This window comes from Poecilia latipinna, unplaced genomic scaffold, assembly GCF_001443285.1.
Source record: "Poecilia latipinna isolate Pla-1442-1.1 unplaced genomic scaffold, P_latipinna-1.0 Scaffold3772, whole genome shotgun sequence".
NCBI lineage: Eukaryota > Metazoa > Chordata > Actinopteri > Cyprinodontiformes > Poeciliidae > Poecilia > Poecilia latipinna.
The window spans coordinates 1,827-25,364 of record NW_015116388.1 but is presented as its reverse complement, the minus strand read 5'-3'; the positions used below and the strand labels follow the sequence as shown (position 1 = coordinate 25,364).

The 23,538-nt window shown below is 41.8% G+C and overlaps 1 protein-coding gene and 1 long non-coding RNA gene across 2 annotated transcripts; both read left to right on the top strand.

Moving 5' to 3' along the window:
* The first annotated feature begins 4,010 nt into the window (after positions 1–4,010).
* Positions 4,011–21,652, top strand: LOC106941627 (uncharacterized). The gene is made up of 3 exons (XR_001423417.1): positions 4,011–4,093; positions 4,381–4,387; positions 21,641–21,652. It is a non-coding gene; the product is annotated as an uncharacterized LOC106941627 (long non-coding RNA).
* Positions 7,303–13,629, top strand: smg8 (SMG8 nonsense mediated mRNA decay factor). Its single transcript, XM_015024700.1, has 6 exons — positions 7,303–8,355; positions 9,766–10,666; positions 10,863–11,008; positions 11,444–11,765; positions 12,361–12,914; positions 13,226–13,629. The coding sequence occupies exons 1-6, from the start codon at positions 7,735–7,737 to the stop codon at positions 13,433–13,435; spliced, it is 2,754 nt and encodes a 917-aa protein (XP_014880186.1). The 5' UTR covers positions 7,303–7,734; the 3' UTR covers positions 13,436–13,629.
* Positions 21,653–23,538: the final 1,886 nt, after the last annotated feature.

Sequence of the window (23,538 nt, the reverse complement as noted above, 5' to 3'; positions counted from 1 at the left end):
AAAAATTAAGTTTGAAAATGATATAAAGTACCCTATTTTCAGACTATAAGCCGCTGCTTTTCCCCCCGTTTCCAACCATGCGGCTTGTAGTCCGGTGCAGCTTTTCTGTAGATTTTTCTTTAACCACCAGGGGGCTCTTTTGCAGGAAGTGAATCATTGGAAGTCAAAATTGGAAATCGAAGAAAGCGCTAATTTTTATCTAGAACAAGCACATGCTAGCAGCAGGCACAACGGAGAAATTTCTTCAAATTCATATGATGCAGCTTTTAAGTTGAATGATATCGATCTGGGAGTACAGATCGATAGCTGCTGCATGTTGAGCTCTGCGTGAACGAATCTGTGGTTCGGCGCTGGAGACGGAGGGCTGCGTCACGAATAGCAGATTTATTAGGACGCAACCCTCTGCTGCCTCCTTGTGGAAAACCGAGAGCGGCGGAGACACCAGCGGCTTATATGTGCATCTCCATTTTTTTTCCCAAAGAATCTGTAGGTGCAGCTTATAATGAGGTGCGCTCTGTAGTCCGAAAAATACAGTAAGCTGAAGTAGTTAAATAAAATGTAATTACTTCACTTAATTCTCTGATTAAATTAATTATTAATAATAATAATTGATAACTAAAATAATCATTAGTTGCAGCAAGGCTGCAAGTTTCTTATAGATTTATATTTTGGATTAGGGATCAAAACGATTAACTGACTTATGATTAATTCTTGGTTCATAGTTTATGAGATTAAAATTGGTTCCAATCGATTAATAATGTCTGCTTAGATTTTCTTAGTATTGTAGTTCAGCCACCATCCAGCAGAAGGCGTCGCTGGTCATCCATGGATACCAAAACAAAGATGGAGGCAATTTCAGAACAGGAATGAGACATGAAAGGAACTTAATCCATTTCTGTTTAAGAAATGTAAACACTCGAGAATCTCTTAATGTCGCTTTTCAGCTTCTCTACTGGAAACTCCCCATGTGCTGCAAAGGCAGGAAGCAGGAAACAGAAAACAGAAAACAAGAAACGGGAAGCAAAAAGCAGAAAACAAGAAACGGGAAGCAAAAAGCAGAAAACGGGAAGCAGAAAACGGGAAGCAGAAAACGGGAAGCAGAAAACAGGAAGCAGAAAGCAAGAAGCAGAAAACAGGAAGCAAGAAGCAGAAAACAGGAAGCAAGAAGCAGGAAACAGGAAGCAGGAAGCAGGAAACAGGAAGCAGAAAGCAGGAAACAGGAAGCAAGAAGCAGAAAACAGAGGAAGATGCAGAGCAAATGTAAAACAATAGGAAAAGCCTTGATGCCAATTAGAACGGTTCATTTTGAGGGCAAAATATTATAAATGTAATGTGAGAAAAACAAATTTCTGAGTATTTATGCATTTAACATAGATGACAAAAAAGTTCGGTAACACTTTATTTGAAGGGGTGTGCATAAGACTGACAACATCATCATGAACATGAAGACGTCTTTATGAATGTCTACGACTGTCGTCTTGAAGTGTCATTCGGTAAATAATTACACTTTTAATGCAAAGTTGCATAAAAAGTCCATTAAAAGTGCCAACTTTGCATTAAAGACCCGCTGTGCTAACTCTGCTGCTTGTTTTCATTGTTTGGATGAAACAAGCTGTGGATTCTTCTCTTGACCCACAGCGAAATAAAAACGGATCGGCTCAAATCCAGACAGAAATCCGGTTGAGAAATCTGAGAAATCTGATTGAAAATTGACGATCTGAGTTGGAAATATTTACCAAACAGCTGAAATGTTAATCTTTAGATGTGGAAACTTGCGGTGAACTAATTACAATTTTCTGGCCAATCGTAAATATTTAAAAAGCAAAATTGCAGATTCTGTTTTTATTTCCTTTTTTGTTGTCAGAAAAGTCATTAGATGAAGTCTCGATCTATTGTCAATGTGGCGGAGCAAAAGGGAAAGTGGATGATTTTTAGACCTTAGAGGAGATAAATAAGGTTAATTTCACATGGAAATATTGGCCAATCACAGATTCCCCAAAATTAAGAAAATCAGGACCAATTTACCATCCCTCCAATTTATCGGTGCGATCCAAGTGGAAAGCTGGTTAAAAAAAAGAAAAAACTTTTTCACCCCAAAACAACTTCCAGCTGTAGGAGCAACAAAAAGTTGATCTGCTACAGATTAAGTCAGAAAAGCAGAAATCAGATGCCTGCCACACTTTTCAGATGTTTGAAAAACCCTATATGAATTGCTGGTCTATCATAAAACCTCATTAAAATAAACTGATGTTTGTATTTGCAGCTAATGATTATTTTAGTAACTGATTTTTCTGCAGATTATTCTGACATCCAGAAAATGTTTCATTTCACCACTTCAGGCTTATTGGAGTAAATTGATTCTTTTTTTCTACCTACAGTTACATTAACCAATTAATAACTGGATAGGTACTTTAGTAGCAGATTCTTTTTACAGAATTAAATATGCAGCCAAAGTTTCAGAAAGAAAAACATATTTGCAAACGTTTTTTATCTTAAATGCAAAATGTAAATGTGCTCTGATCGTCTTGTTCTTTTAGAAAATGTCTATTTTGAGTCTGTATACTCCAGTTGATGATTAATAGATCACTAAATTAGTTGACGAAAACTTCAACAATCGATTAATCACGATTAATGGCTTCAGCCCTAGTTGCAACGTGACAAAGCAACGTGAAACGGAGCTCAGCATCCAGCTGGAGGGTGGAGGTTTCCTTCATGCCCCAAATGACCGGCCGGCTCCTCTTTCCAGCACAGTTTCTGCTCCTATTTTGGATTCTAAACCAGGCCAGGCGGCATCAGAGCGAAACGCTCCTCCAGTTTTCCTGGTTCCGGTTGAACATCCAGCAGCTGCCAGGTTAAAGCCCAACACTCCGAACTCTGCAGTAGGTTTTACTGGAGGAATCGGAACCTGGAGTTCCCTCCTGTTCAGGCTGCGTGTCTGCGCGGGTTTTTAGTAACGATCTGCTGTAATAACATAACCGATGGTTATTTTTAGCCCCGTAGAAAGGCCGTCAAAAGCCATGGATTCCCCCCCCCCCCCCTACACCACCATGACGTTGTGCTGTTACGCAAAAGCAGGGGTTCACCTTTTGTAGACCTCCAGCTTCCACAGCACGAAGCCAGAACAGCAAAACGGCGCAGAAATGAGCGAATAAACGATCGAGATGCGCAAAGTGACGCGAGGCGCGCGCAGGGCAAAGCGGTAGAGGTGAGAATTAACTTCTGCTTTTGGCTCGATTTCATTCTCCACAGCGTCTCCGCATAGACTCTTGTCTGAACTTGGAGTAGGACACACCCTTCATCCCGTCCAAGCAGCAGGTAAGCATGAAGGTGTCAGAACCAGAAGAACCCAGTTTGGAAAAAACAAACCAACCCGATGAAAGCCTGAAACACGGAAACGCGCGCATGCCAGGACACAAAGTAAAGTCTCTTAACTATTTGTAGAGGTGCTGCAGGCACAGGTCCAGGCATTCCCCCTCCACCTCGTCCTCCGTCACCAGGTCCGACAAGGGGCGCATCGGCACCGGGTCGCCCTCCTGCAGAGGCAGCCTCATCTCCCGGACAAACAGCTCCAGGAACCGGCGGAAGGTTTTCTCCTCTGCTGTAGAGCCGGCCATCATTTCTCATTCCTGGGCAGAGACGGACACAAAGCACCAAGTTGTCTGAAAAAGGGAGCAAAGTGAGAACAGCCTGCACCTCCTGCTGCCGTCTTACCTGAATACCTGTGTAGAACCGGAGGAGCGGGGCCCGAGGACGGCCGGTGGTGTCGGAGCGGCGAGCCGTGGATTAGACGGACTGGACGAGCTGTCACCGGCTGGACCGAGCCCCCATTCAGAGCCGAGCGGGAGCGCGCGCCGCGTTATCAGGGATTTCGGCTGATCAGGAGGCAGTGACGTCAGAGGGAAGACGGCGTTTGACGTGACCGCGCACGCAGCCAGCGCCGCTTGCTTTGACGTCCGAGAGCTTTTAGTCAACATGCCATCACGAAGGAGGATGAGTGTTGTGAGGAAGAGCAGTGACCTTGAAATCAAATCAAATCAAATCAGCAATCTCTCATGGACTTTTCTATTTTAATAAGTTCATCATTTATCATTCAGTCATTATTTCTCTTTCCATAAGTAAGAAAAAAATGCTGGAAATAAAACAATATTTAAATTCCTGTCAATGGCAAGAACACAAAGAATTCAGACTTTTCCTCAGATTTGCTCACATTGTTTATGCTGGATGAATAATTTTCTTCTGAATAAATATGAGACGATTTCCTGAAACAGTTATGTGATTATCTTCATAACAATATTACTGACATACACCAGCGAATGTTTGGGTATTTATTTGGATTTTGACCAATTGAATTAGAATCTGATCTGAAGGTTCACGCCAGAGGTCAGAGGTCAGCCTGATCTGAAGATTGTTATGTTTTTAAATTTTCTTTTCGGCTTCAGCCTGTCGCTCAGTAGAGACGCTAATCCCTCAGAGGGAGGAGAGTGAATGTGGAGCTTAAACCGTTAGTGGATCACATGACGTCAGCTCACCTTAAATAAGAGAAAAGGTCAGAGGTCAAACAGTTACACATACCGAGCAGCAAAAACGTCCTGTTCCTATAAATTACATTGTTCTTTTAAAACTTGTAATTTCTATGCTACACAGATTATATCATCCTTTTTTTCCACATTTTTATTTTCTTATTTTTCTTATCCTTTAAAATCCTCCAGAGGATAGATGCTGCTTTAACACTAGAAGATACCAATGTATTTGTAATTATCCCTAATTGAATAAATGAAATAAATATAAAGAAACAATTGTTACTATTGTTTTTCATTCATTCTTTTTAAAACTTTTCATCGTTTTTATTTTTTCATTTTTTTATTCCCTCTGGTTATGGACACCGTGCAGCTGAAGCGATTTTTGCTCACACTTTTTTACTTTTTTTTTTTTCAGTTATATTGAGTAACCATGGCAACAAGAGATTGTTTTTACAACTGGGAGCAGCTGGCTGATTAGCATCTCAAAAGCTCAGCAAACTCCAGGCTTCATGCAGAGAGAAGCAGGAAGTGCAAATCTTCACGGATCAGATGTGTGACTATAACGTCTCTCTGCTTTCTAACAAAACAGCCAGAAAAGATTTAAGAGGTGCAACAAAAGCAATTGAAGTAGATTAGTAGAACTTGGGGTCATCCAGGATATTACTGAAGAAAATCGTCTGTTCTGTTCAGATATTGAGCTGTTAGAATCTCACAAACAGCAACAGCATTCAGTCAGAGGCGTCCTCAGATTCGTTGCGAGGCGAACTGCTACTGGAGATCCTTCGTGCCCACAGCGTCACCCACAACGGCTCTAAAGGTGCTTGGATGATGTGAGTTAGAAGAATATTTAATTTCACTTTGGGATAAATTACGTTTTTTTTTTATTTAACTGAATAAAGTAAAAGCAGATCAGTTGAGGGGGCAGAAAGTTTTTCCAGCTCCGTAGTTTAACAGAAATCACCTGCAGTTCAGAGGAGACTCTGCGTCCTTTCCAGGACCAGCGTTCTGCCTCCAGCACGCTTCCCTCTGCATGTCCTGAATAACAGATTCCCTAGAGACGGATTGCGCCACTGCAATGATTTCTCCTTCTCTAACTTTATCCCAGAAAAGTCTCATCCTGAACACAGCACCAAGCTCACCTGCAGCACCAAGCTCACCTGCAGCACCAAGCTCACCTGCAGCACCAAGCTCACCTGCAGCACCAAGCTCACAGTCTGTTCATCTCAGACGATTCTTCTAAGAAACAGAAAATTAATTTATTAAGACTGGCTTCTAACAGGTTTTATGTTTTCTTTTCATTGTTCATTTTAAACTTTATTTAGCCAGGGAAGCTGATTGAGAACAAATCCTCTTTTTAACAATGACTTGTTCAGGAAATATAAAAACATCACACAGCAGAAAACAGAAGAATATCATAGAACAAAAATAAAAATACAACCAAATTTATATTGACTAAACCAGGAGTGCTCAAGTCCAGTCCTGCAACTTTTAGATGCATATTTACTCCAACAGACCAGGATTGGCTCTGATCAGGCCCGGGTTAAGGTTAGAGGTTACAGGTCAGAGGTTGGGGGTCAGGGGTCAGAGGGATTCAGGTGTGTTGAAGCATGAAGCACCTGGAAGCTGAAAGGACAGAAACTCTGGAGGACTTGAGCATCCCTGAACTAAACAAACTACAACATACAGGATAAGTCAACAGTTTTTCACCGAGTTGATAAAAATCAATATTGGAGTTAATCTTCTGAGCTTTGGTGTTTTTGCAAGTCGTTCCAATAATTGGTGCAGCAAAATGAAATGACTGGTCTATTGATGTAATTAATTTATTAGAATGTAAAATGCAGGTATTTCTGAAAAAATGGATGAGTGAGGCAACAGTAGGAAGGATTTGGTTTTTCCAGTGATAGTTTAAAAGATTAATTTGTACCAATTTATTAATCTGGGTGAATGGAGTGATGGCCAGTTAACAAGACGACAATCATGGGTATTAAAACCTGTGGTGGATATTGAGAAAATGTTTGATTTTGGATGTGTTCTGTTTTTATCAGTTTTTTATGCTTTTATCATCTGTTTTTAATCTTTGTTTCTATTTTAAAGCAGGTTCTCTGACCTGTAAAAAGTGCGACATAAATATTTTCTTTTTGCAAGGCTGCAGCAATAACAGTGATGCACATAACGGCACGGTTAGCTTGTACTGTTTCTTTAAATGATGAGGGAGGTAGATGGACTTCTTTGGGAAAGTAAATGTCAAAGGAAATGTATTCATTAATACATCTAAAAAAAAAAGAAAACTGTTGACCAAAGGGCTCTGCATGTTTAAATGCCAAAGAATAAAAAGTAAATAAACAGGTTTTGAGATTTAATGAGGTTCTTAGTATTAAAAGACAAGCCGTTATAAAATTTCCTCCAAAACAGAAAGCTGCCCTGAAAAGGACATCTTTATGGTTGTTATGGAGACTCAGTTAACCCCATTTGTGTAACAATGCCACTAGTTTGTGCCAAACAGCTCCTCTGTCCAAAAAAACATTAAATTGGAATGGTTCTTGTTACCAACTAGTTTTTTTATTGACCAATGAGATTGAATCTGAACTTGACATGAGAGATTCAGACTTCAGACAAGACAAGCGTCGCTCTGAAACCAGAGAAGAGGATGAGTAACTGTCTGTTTTCAATCAAGAATATCAATGCCAGTTCATTGTACCACAATAAACTCGCTGTTGGTATAGTTTAAGTATTTCCAGTGATAGAAAATATTTTCAAAATGACTTCAAATACTATCATTAGATTGTAGGCTTGAATGTGCATTCCAATGGACATCAGGAGTTGGGATATATTAGCCAACGCTTTACCATTTATTCTGTAAGCATTTTACACCATAATTAATTCCTTTCATTTCATTTGTTTATCTTAATGAGGATAAACTCTCAGACTTTCTTGAACTGTTTAGAAAAAAATCCCCTTTATTTCAATGTTTTAGAGGTGTAAAAATTAGATGAATCCTGTTCTTTGATAAAAGAACAATAAAATAGGTGTGTTTTTTTCTTCCACATGTTAAATTTGCTTTAATTATAGGTTTAATTACATATTGAGTAACATTTTTACAAAACGGGGTTGTTAATTTAAATAAACAGGTTCCTACCCGGTCCTTATAGTGAATGGAACCGGAAGTGTGCTGGGAAACCGTTCCGTTTCTGTTTTCATTCCGCGGTTCTCCGTCATGAAGGAGGTGAAAATGGCTCCTCCGGTGGACCTCGGGGCTCTGCTTCGGGCGGAGCCGCAGGAGGACGCTTCTCACCGGGAGGACGGGCTGTGTGTGGTCGGTGTGTTCGGAAAGAGCAGCACCCAGACCGGGCCTCTGAAGGAGGCGCTCATCAACACGCTGGCGGACAAACACATCTTTTCTCTGTTCGGGTCGGAGGAGGGCGACTCATCGGACAGCCACGTCCAGGCTCTCTACGACCAGGAGAACCGGGTCCTGTACCTGCTGCTGTCCTCCGTCTGCGACAGCCGGCAGCTGCTGCGGGCCTGCCGGTCCCTGAGCGCCGGGATCAGCCACGCCGACGCCCACGACTTGTGGAAGGGCCTGGACCGCCAGCACTGCCTGCACCTGCTCTACATGTTCTCCGTGTGCCACGTCCTGCTGCTGGTCCACCCCAGCCAGACCTTCGATGTGACCTACGATCGGCTGTTCCGGGCCCTGGACGCCCTGCGGCAGAAGGTCCTGCCACTGATCCGGGCTGCCATCAAAGACTGCGCGGTGTCCAAAGAGTGGAAGCTGAACTGCAGGCCGTGTCCTCCGCGGCTGCTGTTTGTCTTCCAGATGAATGCGACTCTGAAGGTCCGAGCTGCAGCTTCTGCTGCTTCACTACTCATTTCATGTTGAAGCTTCAGTCATTGGCCTTCCAAACCCTGAAGGGACCAAACCCTTCATTTTCTTCAAGGGTTTGGTCTTGAGTTTCTCTAAAGCAGTGTTTCTCCATCCTGGTCCTCAGGCCCCTGTCCTGCATGTTTCAGGTGTTTCCCTTCTACCACCTGGATTGTATCTGTGGGTGATTACCAGGTTTCTGCAGCACCTGATGGTCATGCAATCATTTGGATCAGCTGTTCTGGAACAGAGGCTCATCTAAAACATGCAGAGCAGGGGGGCTGAGGACCAGGGTGGAGAAACACTGATCTAAAGGTATAAAAAGATTTTCTTTCATAAACAGGAAAAGTCCAGAATTGAAGAATTTTCAGACTAGGGAGACTTTAAAAAAGAATTAATAGATTCTATTTTATTCCACCCATTACTTAGTAATCTCTCTCCTTGACGCTCATTCCAGTCATCCTTCCATCAGTTGGTCCATTATCCATCCATCCATCCATCCATCCATTCAGTGCCAGAAAACATCTTTTCTGCACATTTATGGATCAGAAACAAGTTCATATGAATATTTATGATAGCCTTCCTGTTGAGGAAACTTCAGCACATGTTCTCGTCGATATGCAGGCGTTCTGATCGACGTTCCTACAACAGAGCAGGTGAATCCCTGCAGGCTTTTCAGCGTAACGACCTGCACCACCTGGAGTCTCCCTGCTCCATGAACAGCATGGATTGATTTTGTTAAAGCTGCAATTAGTAACTTTTATAAAACTGTTTTTTTCCACATTTGTTCAAACTGTCACCATGTTGCAACAGTTTGAGACAGATAATCTGTGAGCAGATCGACCTCCTCCCTTAGCTGCTATCACCGTCTGAAGAAATGAACCCAAAACAACCAATCAGTGCCAGGAGGTGGGGTTTAGCGCTGTCAGTTAACTTAATGCATGTGCTGCTAAATATGCTAATGGTGAAGAAAGAACTTACCATTACACGAAAACCCTTTATCTGTCATTCGCCATCCTTGGTGGCTATGCTAGCTGCAGCATAGCGGAGAGCAATGGGGAAGGGAAAACTGGGATGAACAGCGCACCACAAGATTGTGATTGACTGCTCCCGGCTGATTGGTTGTTCTAGTTAGCAATGGGGGAAGACAGTGGAGCTTGAATTTTTTTTTTCATACATTATCTCATAGCAAACTAATATAGCAACAGTTTCAACAAAATATGTAAAAAATATATTTCCACAAAAGTTCTGCAGCTTCAAGTGCAAGCTGACCCCACCCTTTAGCCCTGTAGTGGCCTGGCCAGCAGGAAAAGTCCCGGTGCTCCCGATGGCCCGTCTGCCGCTCACAGAGTAACTCGTTCTCTTCTCTTTGCTGTTCCAAAGGTCCCTGGGAACGGCTCAGACTCTGGAGGAAACCCCGAAAAGCCCAAGAAGCATTCCCCGAGGAGGCGTCTGCAGCACGCTCTGGAGGACCAGATCTACCGGATCTTCCGTAAAAGCCGAGTCCTCACCAACCAAAGCAGCAACTGTCTGTTCACGGTGCCTGCCAACCAGGCCTTCGTCTACGTGATCCCGGCAGCAGATCACGACCCGGTCGGCGCTTTGCTTGGCCAGCTGCGGTCCAACTGCATCTTGTCGGATCAGGACTCCGCCCCGGTCCTCACCGGGCCAAGGAGGTACCAGCAGATGCGTAGGTCAGCTCGGCAGCCCAGCGGCAGCAGGGAGTCCGGCGGCCCGATGGGTGGCCAGCTGGTGGACTGCAGCCTGAAGGAATTCCTCTGGCAGCACGTCGAGCTGGTTCTGACCAAGAAGGGCTTCGACGACAGCGTCGGCCGTAACCCTCAACCTTCCCACTTTGAGCTGCCGACCTTCACCAAATGGGTCCAGTTGGCTTCCCGACTCTACCAGGTCTTGATCTCCAACACCGACGAGGAGCTGGCCGAGCTGGCCACCAAGGTCCAAAGCCAGGCGAAGGTCTTGGATGGCTTTCTCGACGCCGACACAAAGTTCTCAGAAAACCGGTGTCAGAAAGCTCTGCCTCTGGCCCACAGCGCCTACCAGTCCAACCTCCCTCACAACTACACCACCACGGTCCACAAGAACCAGCTGGCGCAGGCGCTGCGGGTGTACAGCCAGCACGCTCGAGGTGTGGCCTTCCAACGCTATGCAGTGCAGCTTCACGAAGACTGCTACAAGTTCTGGAGCAACGGGCACCAGCTGTGTGAGGAGCGCAGCCTGACGGACCAACACTGTGTGCACAAGTTCCACCTGCTGCCTCAGCCAGGTCAGACGCTCCGCCGGACAGCTAGCGGCTGCTGGCGCAGGACGCTACGCCTAGCGGCTGCTGGCGCCACTGTTGATGAAGAAAGTTTCAGTGAACATTATGAGTTAATCAATTGGAATTAATTTTAATCTAATAGTTGACAATTAATCATAATTCTATCAGCTGTTTGCCTCCAAAATTAATGTCATTTCTGCAGGTGAGAAGCCGGACCTGGACCACAACCCGCCCATCATGAACCACAACAGCAGGGGGCGCTCCACCAGTGCCTGTAACTGCGGCAGGAAGCAGGCACCTCGAGACGATCCCTTTGACATCCAGGCTGCCAACCACGACTTCTACCAGGTCAGGATCTACACTGCAGACCAGTTCAATCTATTTCTAGATATCTCCCTGCAGAGCAACTTCTGACAGACCGACAGGAAGTGGAGTCCGTTTCCTGTTTAGAGAACATTTCTTTGTTCTCTGAGATTGAACTTGACATTGAACTGAAATCATAGAAATAAAATAATTATCTTTTTGAACAATTCATGTTTATGGAAACATTTCCCTTCTCTGATTAATAATAATAATAACAATAACAGTTGTTTTACAAATTCATCTTTCCTACCTTTATTCCATCCTCTCTGTGATATTTTAACAATACGGTGTTTTCCTTATTATTCTGAAACTCTATTGGACCGGTATCAGCCCGTCTAACCGTTCAGTATTTTCCCGTCGGCTCGTTTCGTTTCCACCTGAAGGAAAGCAGGTTTAGTTTGTCTCTTCTGTCGTGCCCAGAACCTGGAGGAGAAATGTTGTGGGAAGCTGGAGCGGATCGACTTCCCGGTCTTCCAGCCCAGCACTCTGGACCCGGCGCCGGCCTCGGACCGGGCCCAGCGGCCGCCGTCAGAGACCTCGGCTGACGGGGAGCGGCCGAAGGAGCAGAGCGCGGCTCACAGCCACACGCCCGGCGATGCCAGCCTCAGCCTGGCGCTCAGCCTGGGCCAGTCCACCGACAGCCTGGGGGCGTACGCGGACGCAGATGCGGCCGACGGCCCGGTCCAACCCAAGAGGCCAAGCCTCGTGGACCGCCAGCCGTCCACCGTGGAGTACCTGCCAGGTAGGGCGGCCGAGTCGCTTAGGGGAACACCGGCGAGTTTTTTTTCTTCTTCTTCTTTTTTACGGCGGTGGAAAAATTAATATCGCAAAATCAAATGATGACGTCATCTAAATTACCCCCGCCTGTCGACCTCGGACCGGGCCCAGCGGCCGCCGTCAGAGACGTCGGCAGACGGGAAGCGGCCCAAGGAGCAGAGCGCGGCTCACAGCCACACGCCCGGTGACCTTCTGCGAGTTTCTGTTCATCCCATAAAGTCAGAGAACCGCCGCTGCTGCTGCCAATAAATTTCGTTCCACCTCATGATTGCGTCCCATTTGTTGTTGATTCTTCACAAAATAATAAAGATTTTAGGTCTTTATGTTTGAAGCTTGAAAAGCGGCAAAAGGTTGAAAAGTTGAAAGGGGTGAATATTTTCAGAAGGCGCTGTATATAAAATGATTGGTTTTGCATACATTTATATGAATATATCTTATTAAACAAAAATGTTTTAAAGTTATATATTTGGCCAAATCCAATGAACAAAGCAGAAAAAGTGGCATATGGTGTTCACATTGCTGCTATTGAGGCATGTAAATGTTTTTGTCTTTGTCTCCAGGAATGACGCACTCCGCCTGTCCCAAAGGTCTCCTCCCAAAGTTCTCCAGCTGGTCTTTGCTCAAACTGGGACCAGCAAAGTCCTACAACTGTCACACTGGTCTGGAGCAGCCGGGCTTCCTGCCGGGCTCCTCCTTCCTGCTGCCGTGGGACTTGGTGATCCGCTCCCGCTCAGAGGAGGACGCTGGCCCCGCGGAGCCTCTAGACGGAGGGACGGCGTCCTGGCCGGCGCCCAACAAGAACCCGGTGGGGAAGCGCGGTGGCGCCGGGCCGGGCCGGAGCCGCCGGAGGGATGACGCGGCGCGGGCCTTCGTGGGGTTCGAGTATGAAGACGGCCGGGGCCGGCGCTTCATCAGCAGTGGACCCGACAAAATCGTTAAGGCGCTGGGGCCAGGCGGCGCCAAAGATCCAGCCAGCAGGGTGCTGAACGCCGACATGCCGCTCTACGTCCCGTCGCCCGCCCAGGGCCGCGGCCTGAAGCCGCACTTCGCTCAGCTGGCTCGGCTTTTCGTTGTGGTGCCTGACGCGCCACTGGAGATTACCCTGAACCCCCAGGTAAACTACGGCAAGCCAGGAGGGCCACGGACATTCATGATGAAGCCATTATTGAAAGAGTTGTCTTTAGCTGCTGATGATACAAACTTTCATTTAAGGAATGTTTACTTTCTTATTTAAATCCTTATTTATTTGCATCTGACTTATTCTAACAATATCCAGAAAGCTGTCGGCTCTCTAGCCCCAACCCTTTCCTAAAACGAATCTCTGTCTCATGATCTAATGGTTCTGGTGGTTCAACCTGAATGGAATTGAATTGTGATGGTTTTAGTTCTTATGCTGCTTTGCTCTCAGTGTTTTTCTGTTTGCAGGTGCAGCCCGGCCCTCCTCCCTGCCCGATCTTCCACCCTGAGCAGACGGAGGTGACGCTGTTGAACGACGGCTTCTGGGTTCTGCGCTTTCCGTATTCCTACGCCACCGAGCGCGGGCCCTGCTTCCCCCCAAAAGAGAACCACCCGCTGAGCCACTACAAGGTGCTGCGAGGCATCCTGCGGGCGACCACGGCCAACCCGCCGCAGTGACCCTCGGCGACCCGCGGCGCTGTCGCACGGCCAACCAGGTGCCAGAATCCAGTCTGGGATTTTAAGACGCACACAGGAGTTTATGGGTTCATTTCTGAAGAATGGAAGCATCATCATTTAAACATATAGCTATCATGACCAAATGGCATTTAGGGCGTCTCTTAATGCTGCAGTGATTTCTAAAGCAAAGCTGACGAGCTCCAAAAATCAGATTTTGATTGTTGAGGTTTTTTGACTGTTTTTAAGTTGTTGAAGGAAACTAGATTTATGTACATTTAATATTTTTTCTAATTTTTATTAAGTTTTCAGATCAGACATGATCTGAAAATGTAATTTTCCATTTTATTAAAATAGAAGCCTGTAGGGGACGCTGTGCATGTGTTTTTTTTTTTTTTTTCCAATCAGGGATTCCTGTTGGCTTCATAAGTTTCAGAACTGAAATGCAACATGTGTATCATGCAGTCTCTCATCAGTTAAAAAATGTTTAGTTTGGTTTCTGATTTAACACTGGAGCGCATTATGTTCTCATTTCTCTAAATAAATAGCCTTTAATTGTCAGAGTCTGATTATTTTCATGGTTTCTTAAAACCCTCATTTCGATGTTCTCATTCCTTATTTCACATTTTGTCCACTAGATGGCCCCACTTTGCTTTTAAGTTGCTGCGGAAACCAAGCAGATTGATTTCCTTCCAGATGAACAAACAATAAAAACCAGCAATAGTGGAAAATATCTAGAATATCTTCAAAAAGAATCAACTTGTTGTTGGTAGCAGCTTGAAGACTGATGGGGAGAAATAAATGTACCAAGTATGTTAAATTTGAGCCTTAAGCATGCTTAAAGTCAGACTAATCATGAATATACTTAAAGTTCACTTAGGATTAGTTAACTTAAAATGTGACATTTTGGAACAACTAATTTTGTGCTTAGTGTACTTTACATTGTGCTTTATATTGCATAAAAAGCAATAATATAAAGTATACTAAGTTGTCAGGGACCAAGCAGTACAAAACGCAGAACACAGGTAGTTGAATTCAAAAAAGGTGGGTTTTATTTACCCAAAAATATGAACAAAAGTTAACATAACAATTAAACAGGCATGCCAATAAAAGAGGTCAACATAAATTACTAGACGAAGACATAACTGACAAAACAATAAACTGACCTAACTGAAATGACACAGAAGGGGATTTAAATACAGGTTTAGCTAAACCATGTGGACACAATAGGGGAAAACAAAATGGCTGCCACCTAACAATTAACACAAACAATAAAATAAACCCAAAAACATCCCCCCCCAGCATGACACAGGTGGTTCAGTCCAATGAGGCCATCAGCTGTACTTTAGGAACCTCAGCCCTTTGCCACGCCTTTTATCCACCAGGAAGGGGAGCCAAACACCCAGGTAACTCAAACAAAGAGAACAATATTAATACAACATAATTAAATTTCGACCTTGCATTGTTAATACGTGTGCACTCCATATAAACATTGGAAGGTGGAAAAAAATAAGAATACTTAAACTTACAAAACAAACTAAAGTGAAAAGTAACTATTAATGAAATGTGGATCTCACCGTGTGGCTTGCCATCACATAAGTATAAGTTGTTCTAAAAAGTTTGTTGAAGTACACTTAGTGTATTTTAATAGTATTTAAATTGTATTAAACATGCTTGATTAGTTTATTCTGAGTGAACTATTTTTGTGATTGAAATACATTTGGAATGTATTTTAAGCTTTACAGATTTTATATATCAGTGTGATCACAGTATGCTACAGTTACACTTTTGGTTTATTATAATTGCTAATGAAGTAACTTTTTAGTTACTTAAAGTCTTTTATTAATTTGGTCATTGTAATTTGGTAAATAATGACATTTTAATACAAAGTTACTTTAAAAGTTGGATTAGAAGTCCATTAAAAGTGCCAACTTTGCATTAGAATGTCATTTACAAAATAAGGCAAAGTTGGCACTTTTAATGGACTTTTAATCCAACTTTTAAAGCAACTTCTCAATAAAAGTGGTATTATTTACCAAATGACACTTCATGACACTTCATGACACAGCAGTTCTGTCATGTTTATGACAGTATTATGTCAGTCTTTTGCACCCCGTCAAATAAAATGTTACCCACATTTTTCAAGAGCCAATATACTATAACAAAATTGTACAAATTGTCAATACATTCAAAGTTTACAGACAACATGCTTATGAAAATTAGCACAATAAAACGATAGGTACACTTTAGAGGAAATGTGAAAACTGTTTCACCAAGGATAGAGTATTGTTTTAATACAGTGTCACAGTATTCTAGTTTTACTGCAGTAATATTTCTCCTTCCTAAGAACAGTGAGGTCAACGACAGAACATTCCTGTTCACTGCACCTACAGAAACCTACAAAAAGAACAATAGAGCAATTAAACAGAGAAAGCATTTGTATTTTAAAGAATACAGAAAAAAAAAATACTTACAATTTCAAGACGTTGTGGACTCGCCATGTATGTGACATCATCAGAACTGATGATGACTGGGACCGGATGCCTGGGGTGAAAAAACATTTCTGGGTTTCTTCTTTGCCTGTTTATGTTAGAAGTAGAAAAAAACAGTCAGCAATGTCATAGAATCAGCTGATGCTGGCATTAACTATGAAGCTGTTTTAAGTGTGGACTTAAGGAGACAAACTACCGTAAAAGCTTTCCATCCATGATCTGAACACATTGATCCTTGCAGGGTGGTGAGGGGGGCTGGTGGTGCCCATCTCCAGCAGCCATCAGATGAGAGGCAGGGTTCAACATGGACAGGTCACCAGTCCATCACAGGGCCCTAAAAGCTAACAACAAATAAAAACCATGAAAGAGAAATGGTAGAATAACAAGGGGAATAAATTCTGTCCAATTATTTTTAAATCCAATCATGTTTATTAAGCACTTTGTGTTGATAACACAGCAGTTTTCTGTTAAAAATGTGGCCAGCTGCTCAGTAAGGTAAAAATCTTTCCACCATGAAGACGATGTGGAGGTTCATCCTCAGAGCTGGTTGGTGATCTGGTGGAGCCAGAGCCTCTTCTGAGACAGGAAAGTCTTTAGGTTTTCTAATTCTTCTTTCATATTAATTTGCTTACTGCAAAAATATGTTGACGATAGAAACAATGATGAACGAGTTATAACAGCAGCCGGGTGTTTAATTTCAAAGTCTCTGGCAAACTGAGCTAAATTAAAACCAGTTTATGAAGAAAGTATATTAATTCGCAACAAACAGCCTCCATGAAGTCATAACATGAAGCTGAATGATTGTTACAGTAAAAATCATAAAAGTCACTATAAAATGACTATTCCTGAATCTAACGTAAGTTTGTTTATATATTTACTGCACCGTTTATAATTAAACGAAGATAATTAGCATTTTGAAGCAAACTTAGCACCAGCTAGCAGCACGTTAGCAGCCTTCGTCCCTTCGGTTCCTTTCGTGACCCACATTTCATTTCCATCCGGTTCTTGTCCAGTTGTGTTGTCGTCTAACTCGGACTAGGACGTCACAAGCTTGAATTTACCAAAACTACTAACTATTATCAAGGCTGTCTCTATTTTTAAGGCAATATTCTGAGAGTAAAAATTGCGAATTCGAACAGGATCTGTTATCTTCTCTGGTTCAAGGCTTTTCTTCATTTTATGGCGCTTTAAAAAAAAGAAATGAAAATGTGCAACAGCGCCACCATCTGGTCTGGAGTGTGACCTGGAGCTGATGCCGTTCACTAACAGATCTTACGTCATACCTGAAAAATGGATTCGGTAAAGACAGCTTCCGTGTTTTAGTTAAAAAACTGAAACAACAGGTCATATTTGGAGAGGTCTAAAACTGAAGATACCTGCTGCATTTATTGTTAAGGACAAATATTGTTTTTGTTGTAGAACCTGGATTTTTTNGATAATCCTATCAAATGCTTCAGTTTCATTTTCGGTCCCAAACTAATTGAAGTTTTGAACATTCCAGGCAAAACCAAATGAAATGATTGAATTTCCAAACTCTGATTAAATTTTAGTTGTGAATGGTATGAAAAGATGAGATCGTTTCCAAATAAATAAAGTTACACTAAAATGTTTCTAATTAGCAGAAATCTTTAGAAGCTTGGCTTTTATAATTCTGAACCTTCATACGATGGTTTGTAAGAACTGCATTTAACATCTGGCATCAAAATTTCAGCGTGGCCGTAATACGGAGGTTTTAAATTTGTCTAAGATTTTAACCTCATGTGTTAGTTTGATTAAGATGCTTCAAATATTTTGCAAAAAGCCAATGCTGAGTTAGAGATAATGACATCTGAAAATTGTGCTTTCTCAACTTATTAATCTAAAACAACTGGATCTTAAACTGCTAGTCTAAATAAATTCATTTCACTAATAATTAACCATGGATTACAGTTCTAGCTTGTAGCTTACTATGCAGTCTGCCTCTCTATTCCCATCCAGAGCAGTACATGATGTATTGGTTAGCTGACTCAGTTAAAGTTAAGTGGGTCAGCCAAAGCTGATGAGTCGACAAACAGTTTAATTGCTGTCATATCAGATTTTGTGTACCGATTACAATTGTGGTTGTTTTGTTTTATTGATGTAAAGTGAAAGCAGATAAAACAGGTTTCATAATTTTTTTTCTGGTTAGCTTTAGTACTTATCAAAATCATAATGTTCATTGAACGTTTTTAGATTTTTTTTTTCTTTCTTTTATTTAGTCGTGCAGTGCACAGCTAAATTCTTCCCTATTTCCTTGACTTTGGGAAATCAGCAATTGGACGATACTTGTCTGAGCAACCAGTCTCATTTACTGTCGCACAGGTCTGAAAATCAGCCACGGTCCACTTCTGTTGACAAGAAAAATCGGTTTCTGACCGAAATCAGAATTGGCAGGTCAGGCCTGAAAACTCCAACTGGTGCACCCCTATTATTTTTCATGATAAACGTAAATTGATTTTAATTTGGTTTTATGGATGTAAAATTTACGTCAAATGGTAAAAGAAGCTTCATGGATTGATAGACCAAAGGAGAAAGTTCAAACCATCTGACAAAAGCAAATGAAGTGGATTAGCAGCGTCTGCTAGCAACTGATGGCATCATCCAGTATTGTATAAATTCCCCAATATTTACTGGGTACAGTCCTTTTAATGTATCAAAATGTGGAGAAGGTAGACTGGAACGGCATGTATTGTTGAGCAATCTGTGTCAGTAGAGATTGTGTTTTTTAAAATAAGTGACAAGAACAGTGTTAAAGAAGCTGTGTGCTTGCTGCTGGGTGGCACATTGGGATCAGGAGTGTCTGAAGCCGCTTTTTGTTTGAAGGAGCTCAGCTTGTCTGCGAGCTGGGAGTCCCTGTATGCCCCTGAGAGCTGTGATTACCGGCTAACCGCTGAACTGATACTCACATCTTTACCTGCTCTCTCAAAGCAGTTGGTAAGCTGTGAACCTGTGATACCAACTCAAGCCTTCAGCAGGATTTTGTTCTCTCTGCCTTCATTTAAGATTTATTTTCTTATGTGTGATCATTTCCATTTGGACAACAGCTGAAATTTTGAGAAACATTAGGAAATCACTTTTGCGTGTTTTCCTTGTTCTGAGTGAATGATTATTATTTTTGGAAACACAGTTTCAATAATCCATTTTAATTGTTTTTATTTTGGAGATTTAAGATGTTTTCCAGTTACAGTGTTAGATGTTCTTTAAATCTTTTCTTATTTTTTGATTGGGTGTACTTACACTAATGAGCCATTATTATAATCACTAACTGAAAATGACCTCAAAATGACAATATTATCGTTTATTGCAATAATTTCTGGGACGCCTGACTAAGTTTATTATGGTGACAGGCCTTCTTATAAGTACTGCAGATACTACAACCACAAAAAAGGAGAAAATTCAGAGAAAAAACCCCCAAAATTCTGATTAATCTCATAAAATTTCTGAGATTTTCTTGGAATTCAACTCCTCCTTTTTTTAAGATTACATCTACAATGTTTGTCACAAGATACAGCATGGTAGCCTGTAGTGCAGTGCTGTCATATGTTTGGCATTCTCTTAAAAACACCCTTGCCAATGGACTTTGAGCCTCCCAACCTAAACAACTGCCTGCTACTGTTGACCTGTCCCTTTGTGGCCTTAGGAAACCTTTCACAAACAAGAGGTTGCAGTGCACTTGTTGCCTAGATATGAATAAAGTAATCTTTCACCACACATGGCTAGAACTATCAAAGTTTCTTTGGTTTCCAGAAGCATATCCTCTAAATCTTGCAAGATCTGTCAGAATAACATCTGGTTTCTGAGGTTTCTTGAGGCTGGAGGTGTAATCTTTGGGCCGAGTCACTCCGTTCGGCAGTCGATGTGTGTTCTCGGCTCGGCCGTCTCTGCAGACTTTAAGGTGAGACTGTTGTGGAAAACAACGGTCTGGGGCGCGTCGGCGGGCTCGCTGTCGTTAATGATTACGCTCTCTCGCTCCCCAGAGTGGGCGAGCTTCCCTCTGCTGGCAACAACAGACCGTACTGTACAATTACCAGCGTTTGTGTCATGGCCTCCTGTAATTTGCCGTGAGGTTTAATCATCTTTACTCACTCTGTGGCTCACTCATCCACTACCTGAAGTGACGTGTGGCAGCAGAAGTTGGTGTTTACCTGAACTCACTAATCTGCTGGCCAACTCTTGTGCAACAGTGCAAAGTTTGTTTGGTTTTCTTTTTTGGTTTGTTTTGAGGTTTTTTAATGCTGTAATGTGACACGATATGCACAATTGTTGAAATGTGGAACTATTTGTAGCTTTTGGTTATACATTTTTCTTATTATACAATTTTATTACTTTTAGTATCATATAAAATGGACATTGTTGAGCTTTACATCATATTAAGTTATCCCCTCATTAAAAAAACATACCTGAATGTTGCCTTGATTCTTTTGTCCATGTTTGAGAAGTTCTTTAATTTCCATGGCAACCATTCAGCTTTGCAAAACACCTGGGTGGTTCTAGCTCCGCCTTCAAGACGTAGCTCCTCCTCTGAGCTGAGCTTTTGGCCCTCCCCCGCTTGTCTCCTTCAGACTAGCCAGCAGCAATTAGCAAACACCTGGTGGGACTGCACATCTGCTGAGCTGATTATGGGAGCTACTTCTCAGTGCAACGTTGGTAAAAATGTTGTTTAAGAGTTAATAGAGGAGCCATGTTGTGATGACTTCCTGAAGGTGGAGCTTCAGAAAGAGCAGGAGCTTCTTAAAGAGACAGAGGCCCAATTTTAAGGTGCTAAATTACAAAGTCACATTTGTTTTAAGTCATATTTGATATACACAGCATATTCATAACAACTTTAGTAATGTGGTCGATTGTACTACAAAATGCATTATACTGTCTCTATAAAGTAGTTTAATTCATGCAGTATTTTTTTTGTTTTTTAATTCTTAGAGGTTTTACCTTCTGACCCACTTCCAAGTGGCATGGATAAAACTAAACGCGTACACAAATTAATGAAAATAAATTCATTAATCAAAAATAAATACATAAGAAAACTGGAAAAAGTGGAGGGAAAAAAAACCTAGTAAGCCGCAGTTGGTCAAACAACTCGTATACATAAACTTTGATCAGGTTTTTATTTTATTTATTTTTATTTTAAAAGTCTATTTATGGATTTAAATGTATTCTTTTTTTCTGTCTCATTTCTCCTCCAGGCTCACAGGACCGTCCGGTTACCTGACTGACGGCCCAGGAAACTATCAGTACAAGACCAAGTGTACCTGGCTTATCGAGGGACAGTAAGTACAGTGCAAACTCACCATCATTAGGCCAGCAGCCACAGTGCCTAAATAAAATACTCGTATCATTTTAACTTTTTTTTTTGACTTTTTAAAAAAAAAAAAAATTTAATTTGTATTTAAATTTTTTATTTGGAAAGGCAAGTTACAATTACATTGTACATTTCAGCTTCCACCACAGCAGAAGTATGAGAAGGAATAACACAAGCCAATCCAGGGTTTTTGTGTAATAACAAAACATCCAAAACAGAAGAGTGAGCGAGGGGTCAGAGTGGTTTTTTGCCACAGGAAATGATAGTTTTCAAACTGTTTTCCAAAAAATATCAGCAAATGTGGCATGCATTTGGATTGAGGCCTCCAGAAATATCTTTTGCTACAATTAGAGTTGAAAACATCTTTAATTTTCTTTTTCTTGATCCTCAACATTGAAGCTGCATTGAAGACTAAAACTAAAATGGATTACTATCCCTGCAGTAGAGGGTACTTTTTGTTTTCACAAATGGAAAACAAGGTTTCATAAATCACAAACTGTGTTTTCAAGAATATATCTTCAGGGTAGAACAGTTCTGTCCAATTTCCACCCATGTGAAGTGTTTTAGATTACATACTTAACCAAAGGTTGTACAGACTTTCGCTGTTAAAAGTTAAACATTACTGTTGAGATAATCTTACAGCATGAACACCATTTCCTGCTGTTGACACCCGCTCCAAGGGAAAGAAGAACATACGGTAACCACATATCACATCCGATAATATTGGTAAAGATTCCAAAGACATTATCGCCAATTACTGCCATAGGTAAAATTATGCACCACACTGTGACTTTAATGCAACAATACGTATCCATTTGGAGTTGTCACAAAGCCCCGGTGTGTCCTTATGCGTCTGTGTTGATGCTCCTGCACTGCAGTCGTGCTGCTGCTGAATGAGAATCAGATTTTCCTCTAACTTGCTAGCAGACAGACAATGAAAGCATAAACTTAAAGCGAAACTGTCACCAAAACTTCCTGGCAGTTCTATAAACAACATGAAAGTGGTTCTGCTCTGTGCGACATAACAATAAAACTCGCTATCAACATTTTTTTTATGACTTGCGGTGTCAACTAATCCTTGAAGCGATCCATTTTTTTTTCTCTTCCGATATCTGAAGTTTAATATCAGCCAATACCAATTGAATACAGAAAAACGGTGCTGAATTGACTTTAAACATTTTTTTAAACACTTACATAAATATACTGAATTATTTTTTGCTAACTCTGCACCAGAACAGCACACTTAAATACACCAACGGCTTCACAAGCGGTTGGTGTATTGACATGTTTTTCATATCAAACACAAAAAGCAACTTTTAATTTGTTCAGTCAGTGCAGTTAGGAGAACAGCCAATGGAAAGTGAAAAAGGAAACTGAAAATGACCAAAACAATATGCTGGCCAGCTTGTTCAAACATCAAAAATAAACTGCAACAAACATTCTGTCAAATGGTTCAGAAAGTGCGATTAGGAATTTTGAATTTAATGTAAAGCTAATAAAACAGCATGACATCGCTGAAATCACAGAGCATAGAATTAGACTGAATAGATCTGTCCTTATGGATCAGCACATAGTCAATACCTGATCTATAATTTTTTTTCAATATCAGGATCGATGCAGATATTAATATCTGATCGGTTCGTATCTACTCCCCAACTTAACTTTACTTCCTTTGGTGTTTTTTTATGACTTGATGCAGTTAAACTGAGTTCAGTCTTACTACACTGCATTGATAGCACAATGTTAACCATGTGCTGTTGTTTATTAAATTGCTAAATAAATAAACATGTCATAATATTGATTATAATATTGCATGATTTGTTCTGCATGGTCTTTCTGCATAGACCATGCATGTTCTCTCTGGATACTCCAGCTTCCTGCAGATAAGAGACATTCATGAGCATTCTTCCTCTCTCCCTCTGTTTTGCCCAGTAATGGATTGGCAAATTATCCGAGGTACACCCTGCCTCTCGCCAATGACTGGGTGAGAAAAGCACCTGCTCCCCCACAGCTCTGGACACTTCCATGGGTGGATGATTTGCTCAGTTTGTTTTCTCCAGTTTTACTTGTTTGGAGTTTTTTTGGGGGGTTACATAATCTCTTTGCAACGTGTGGAGGTGGGCTCTACTGCTCGGTTCCACTCTAAAGCCTGGGTGAAGTACAATCTGCTGCTGTCAAGTGGGGCTGAACGACATGGCTGAAAAATGTGTCACAATATAAGGGTTTCATCGCATCTGTCAGGGACCAGGCAGTACAAAACGCAGAACACAGGTAGTTGAATTCAAAAAGGGGTGGGT

What these genes read in the sequence shown, in the direction of transcription:
- smg8 (XM_015024700.1), top strand. Translation starts at nt 7,735, where the DNA reads ATGAAGGAGGTGAAAATGGCTCCTCCGGTGGACCTCGGGGCTCTGCTT. An exon ending in CCACCTGCTGCCTCAGCCAG is followed by an intron (nt 10,667 to 10,862) that starts GTCAGACGCTCC and finishes TCATTTCTGCAG; the next exon opens with GTGAGAAGCCGGACCTGGAC. An exon ending in CACCGTGGAGTACCTGCCAG is followed by an intron (nt 11,766 to 12,360) that starts GTAGGGCGGCCG and finishes CTTTGTCTCCAG; the next exon opens with GAATGACGCACTCCGCCTGT.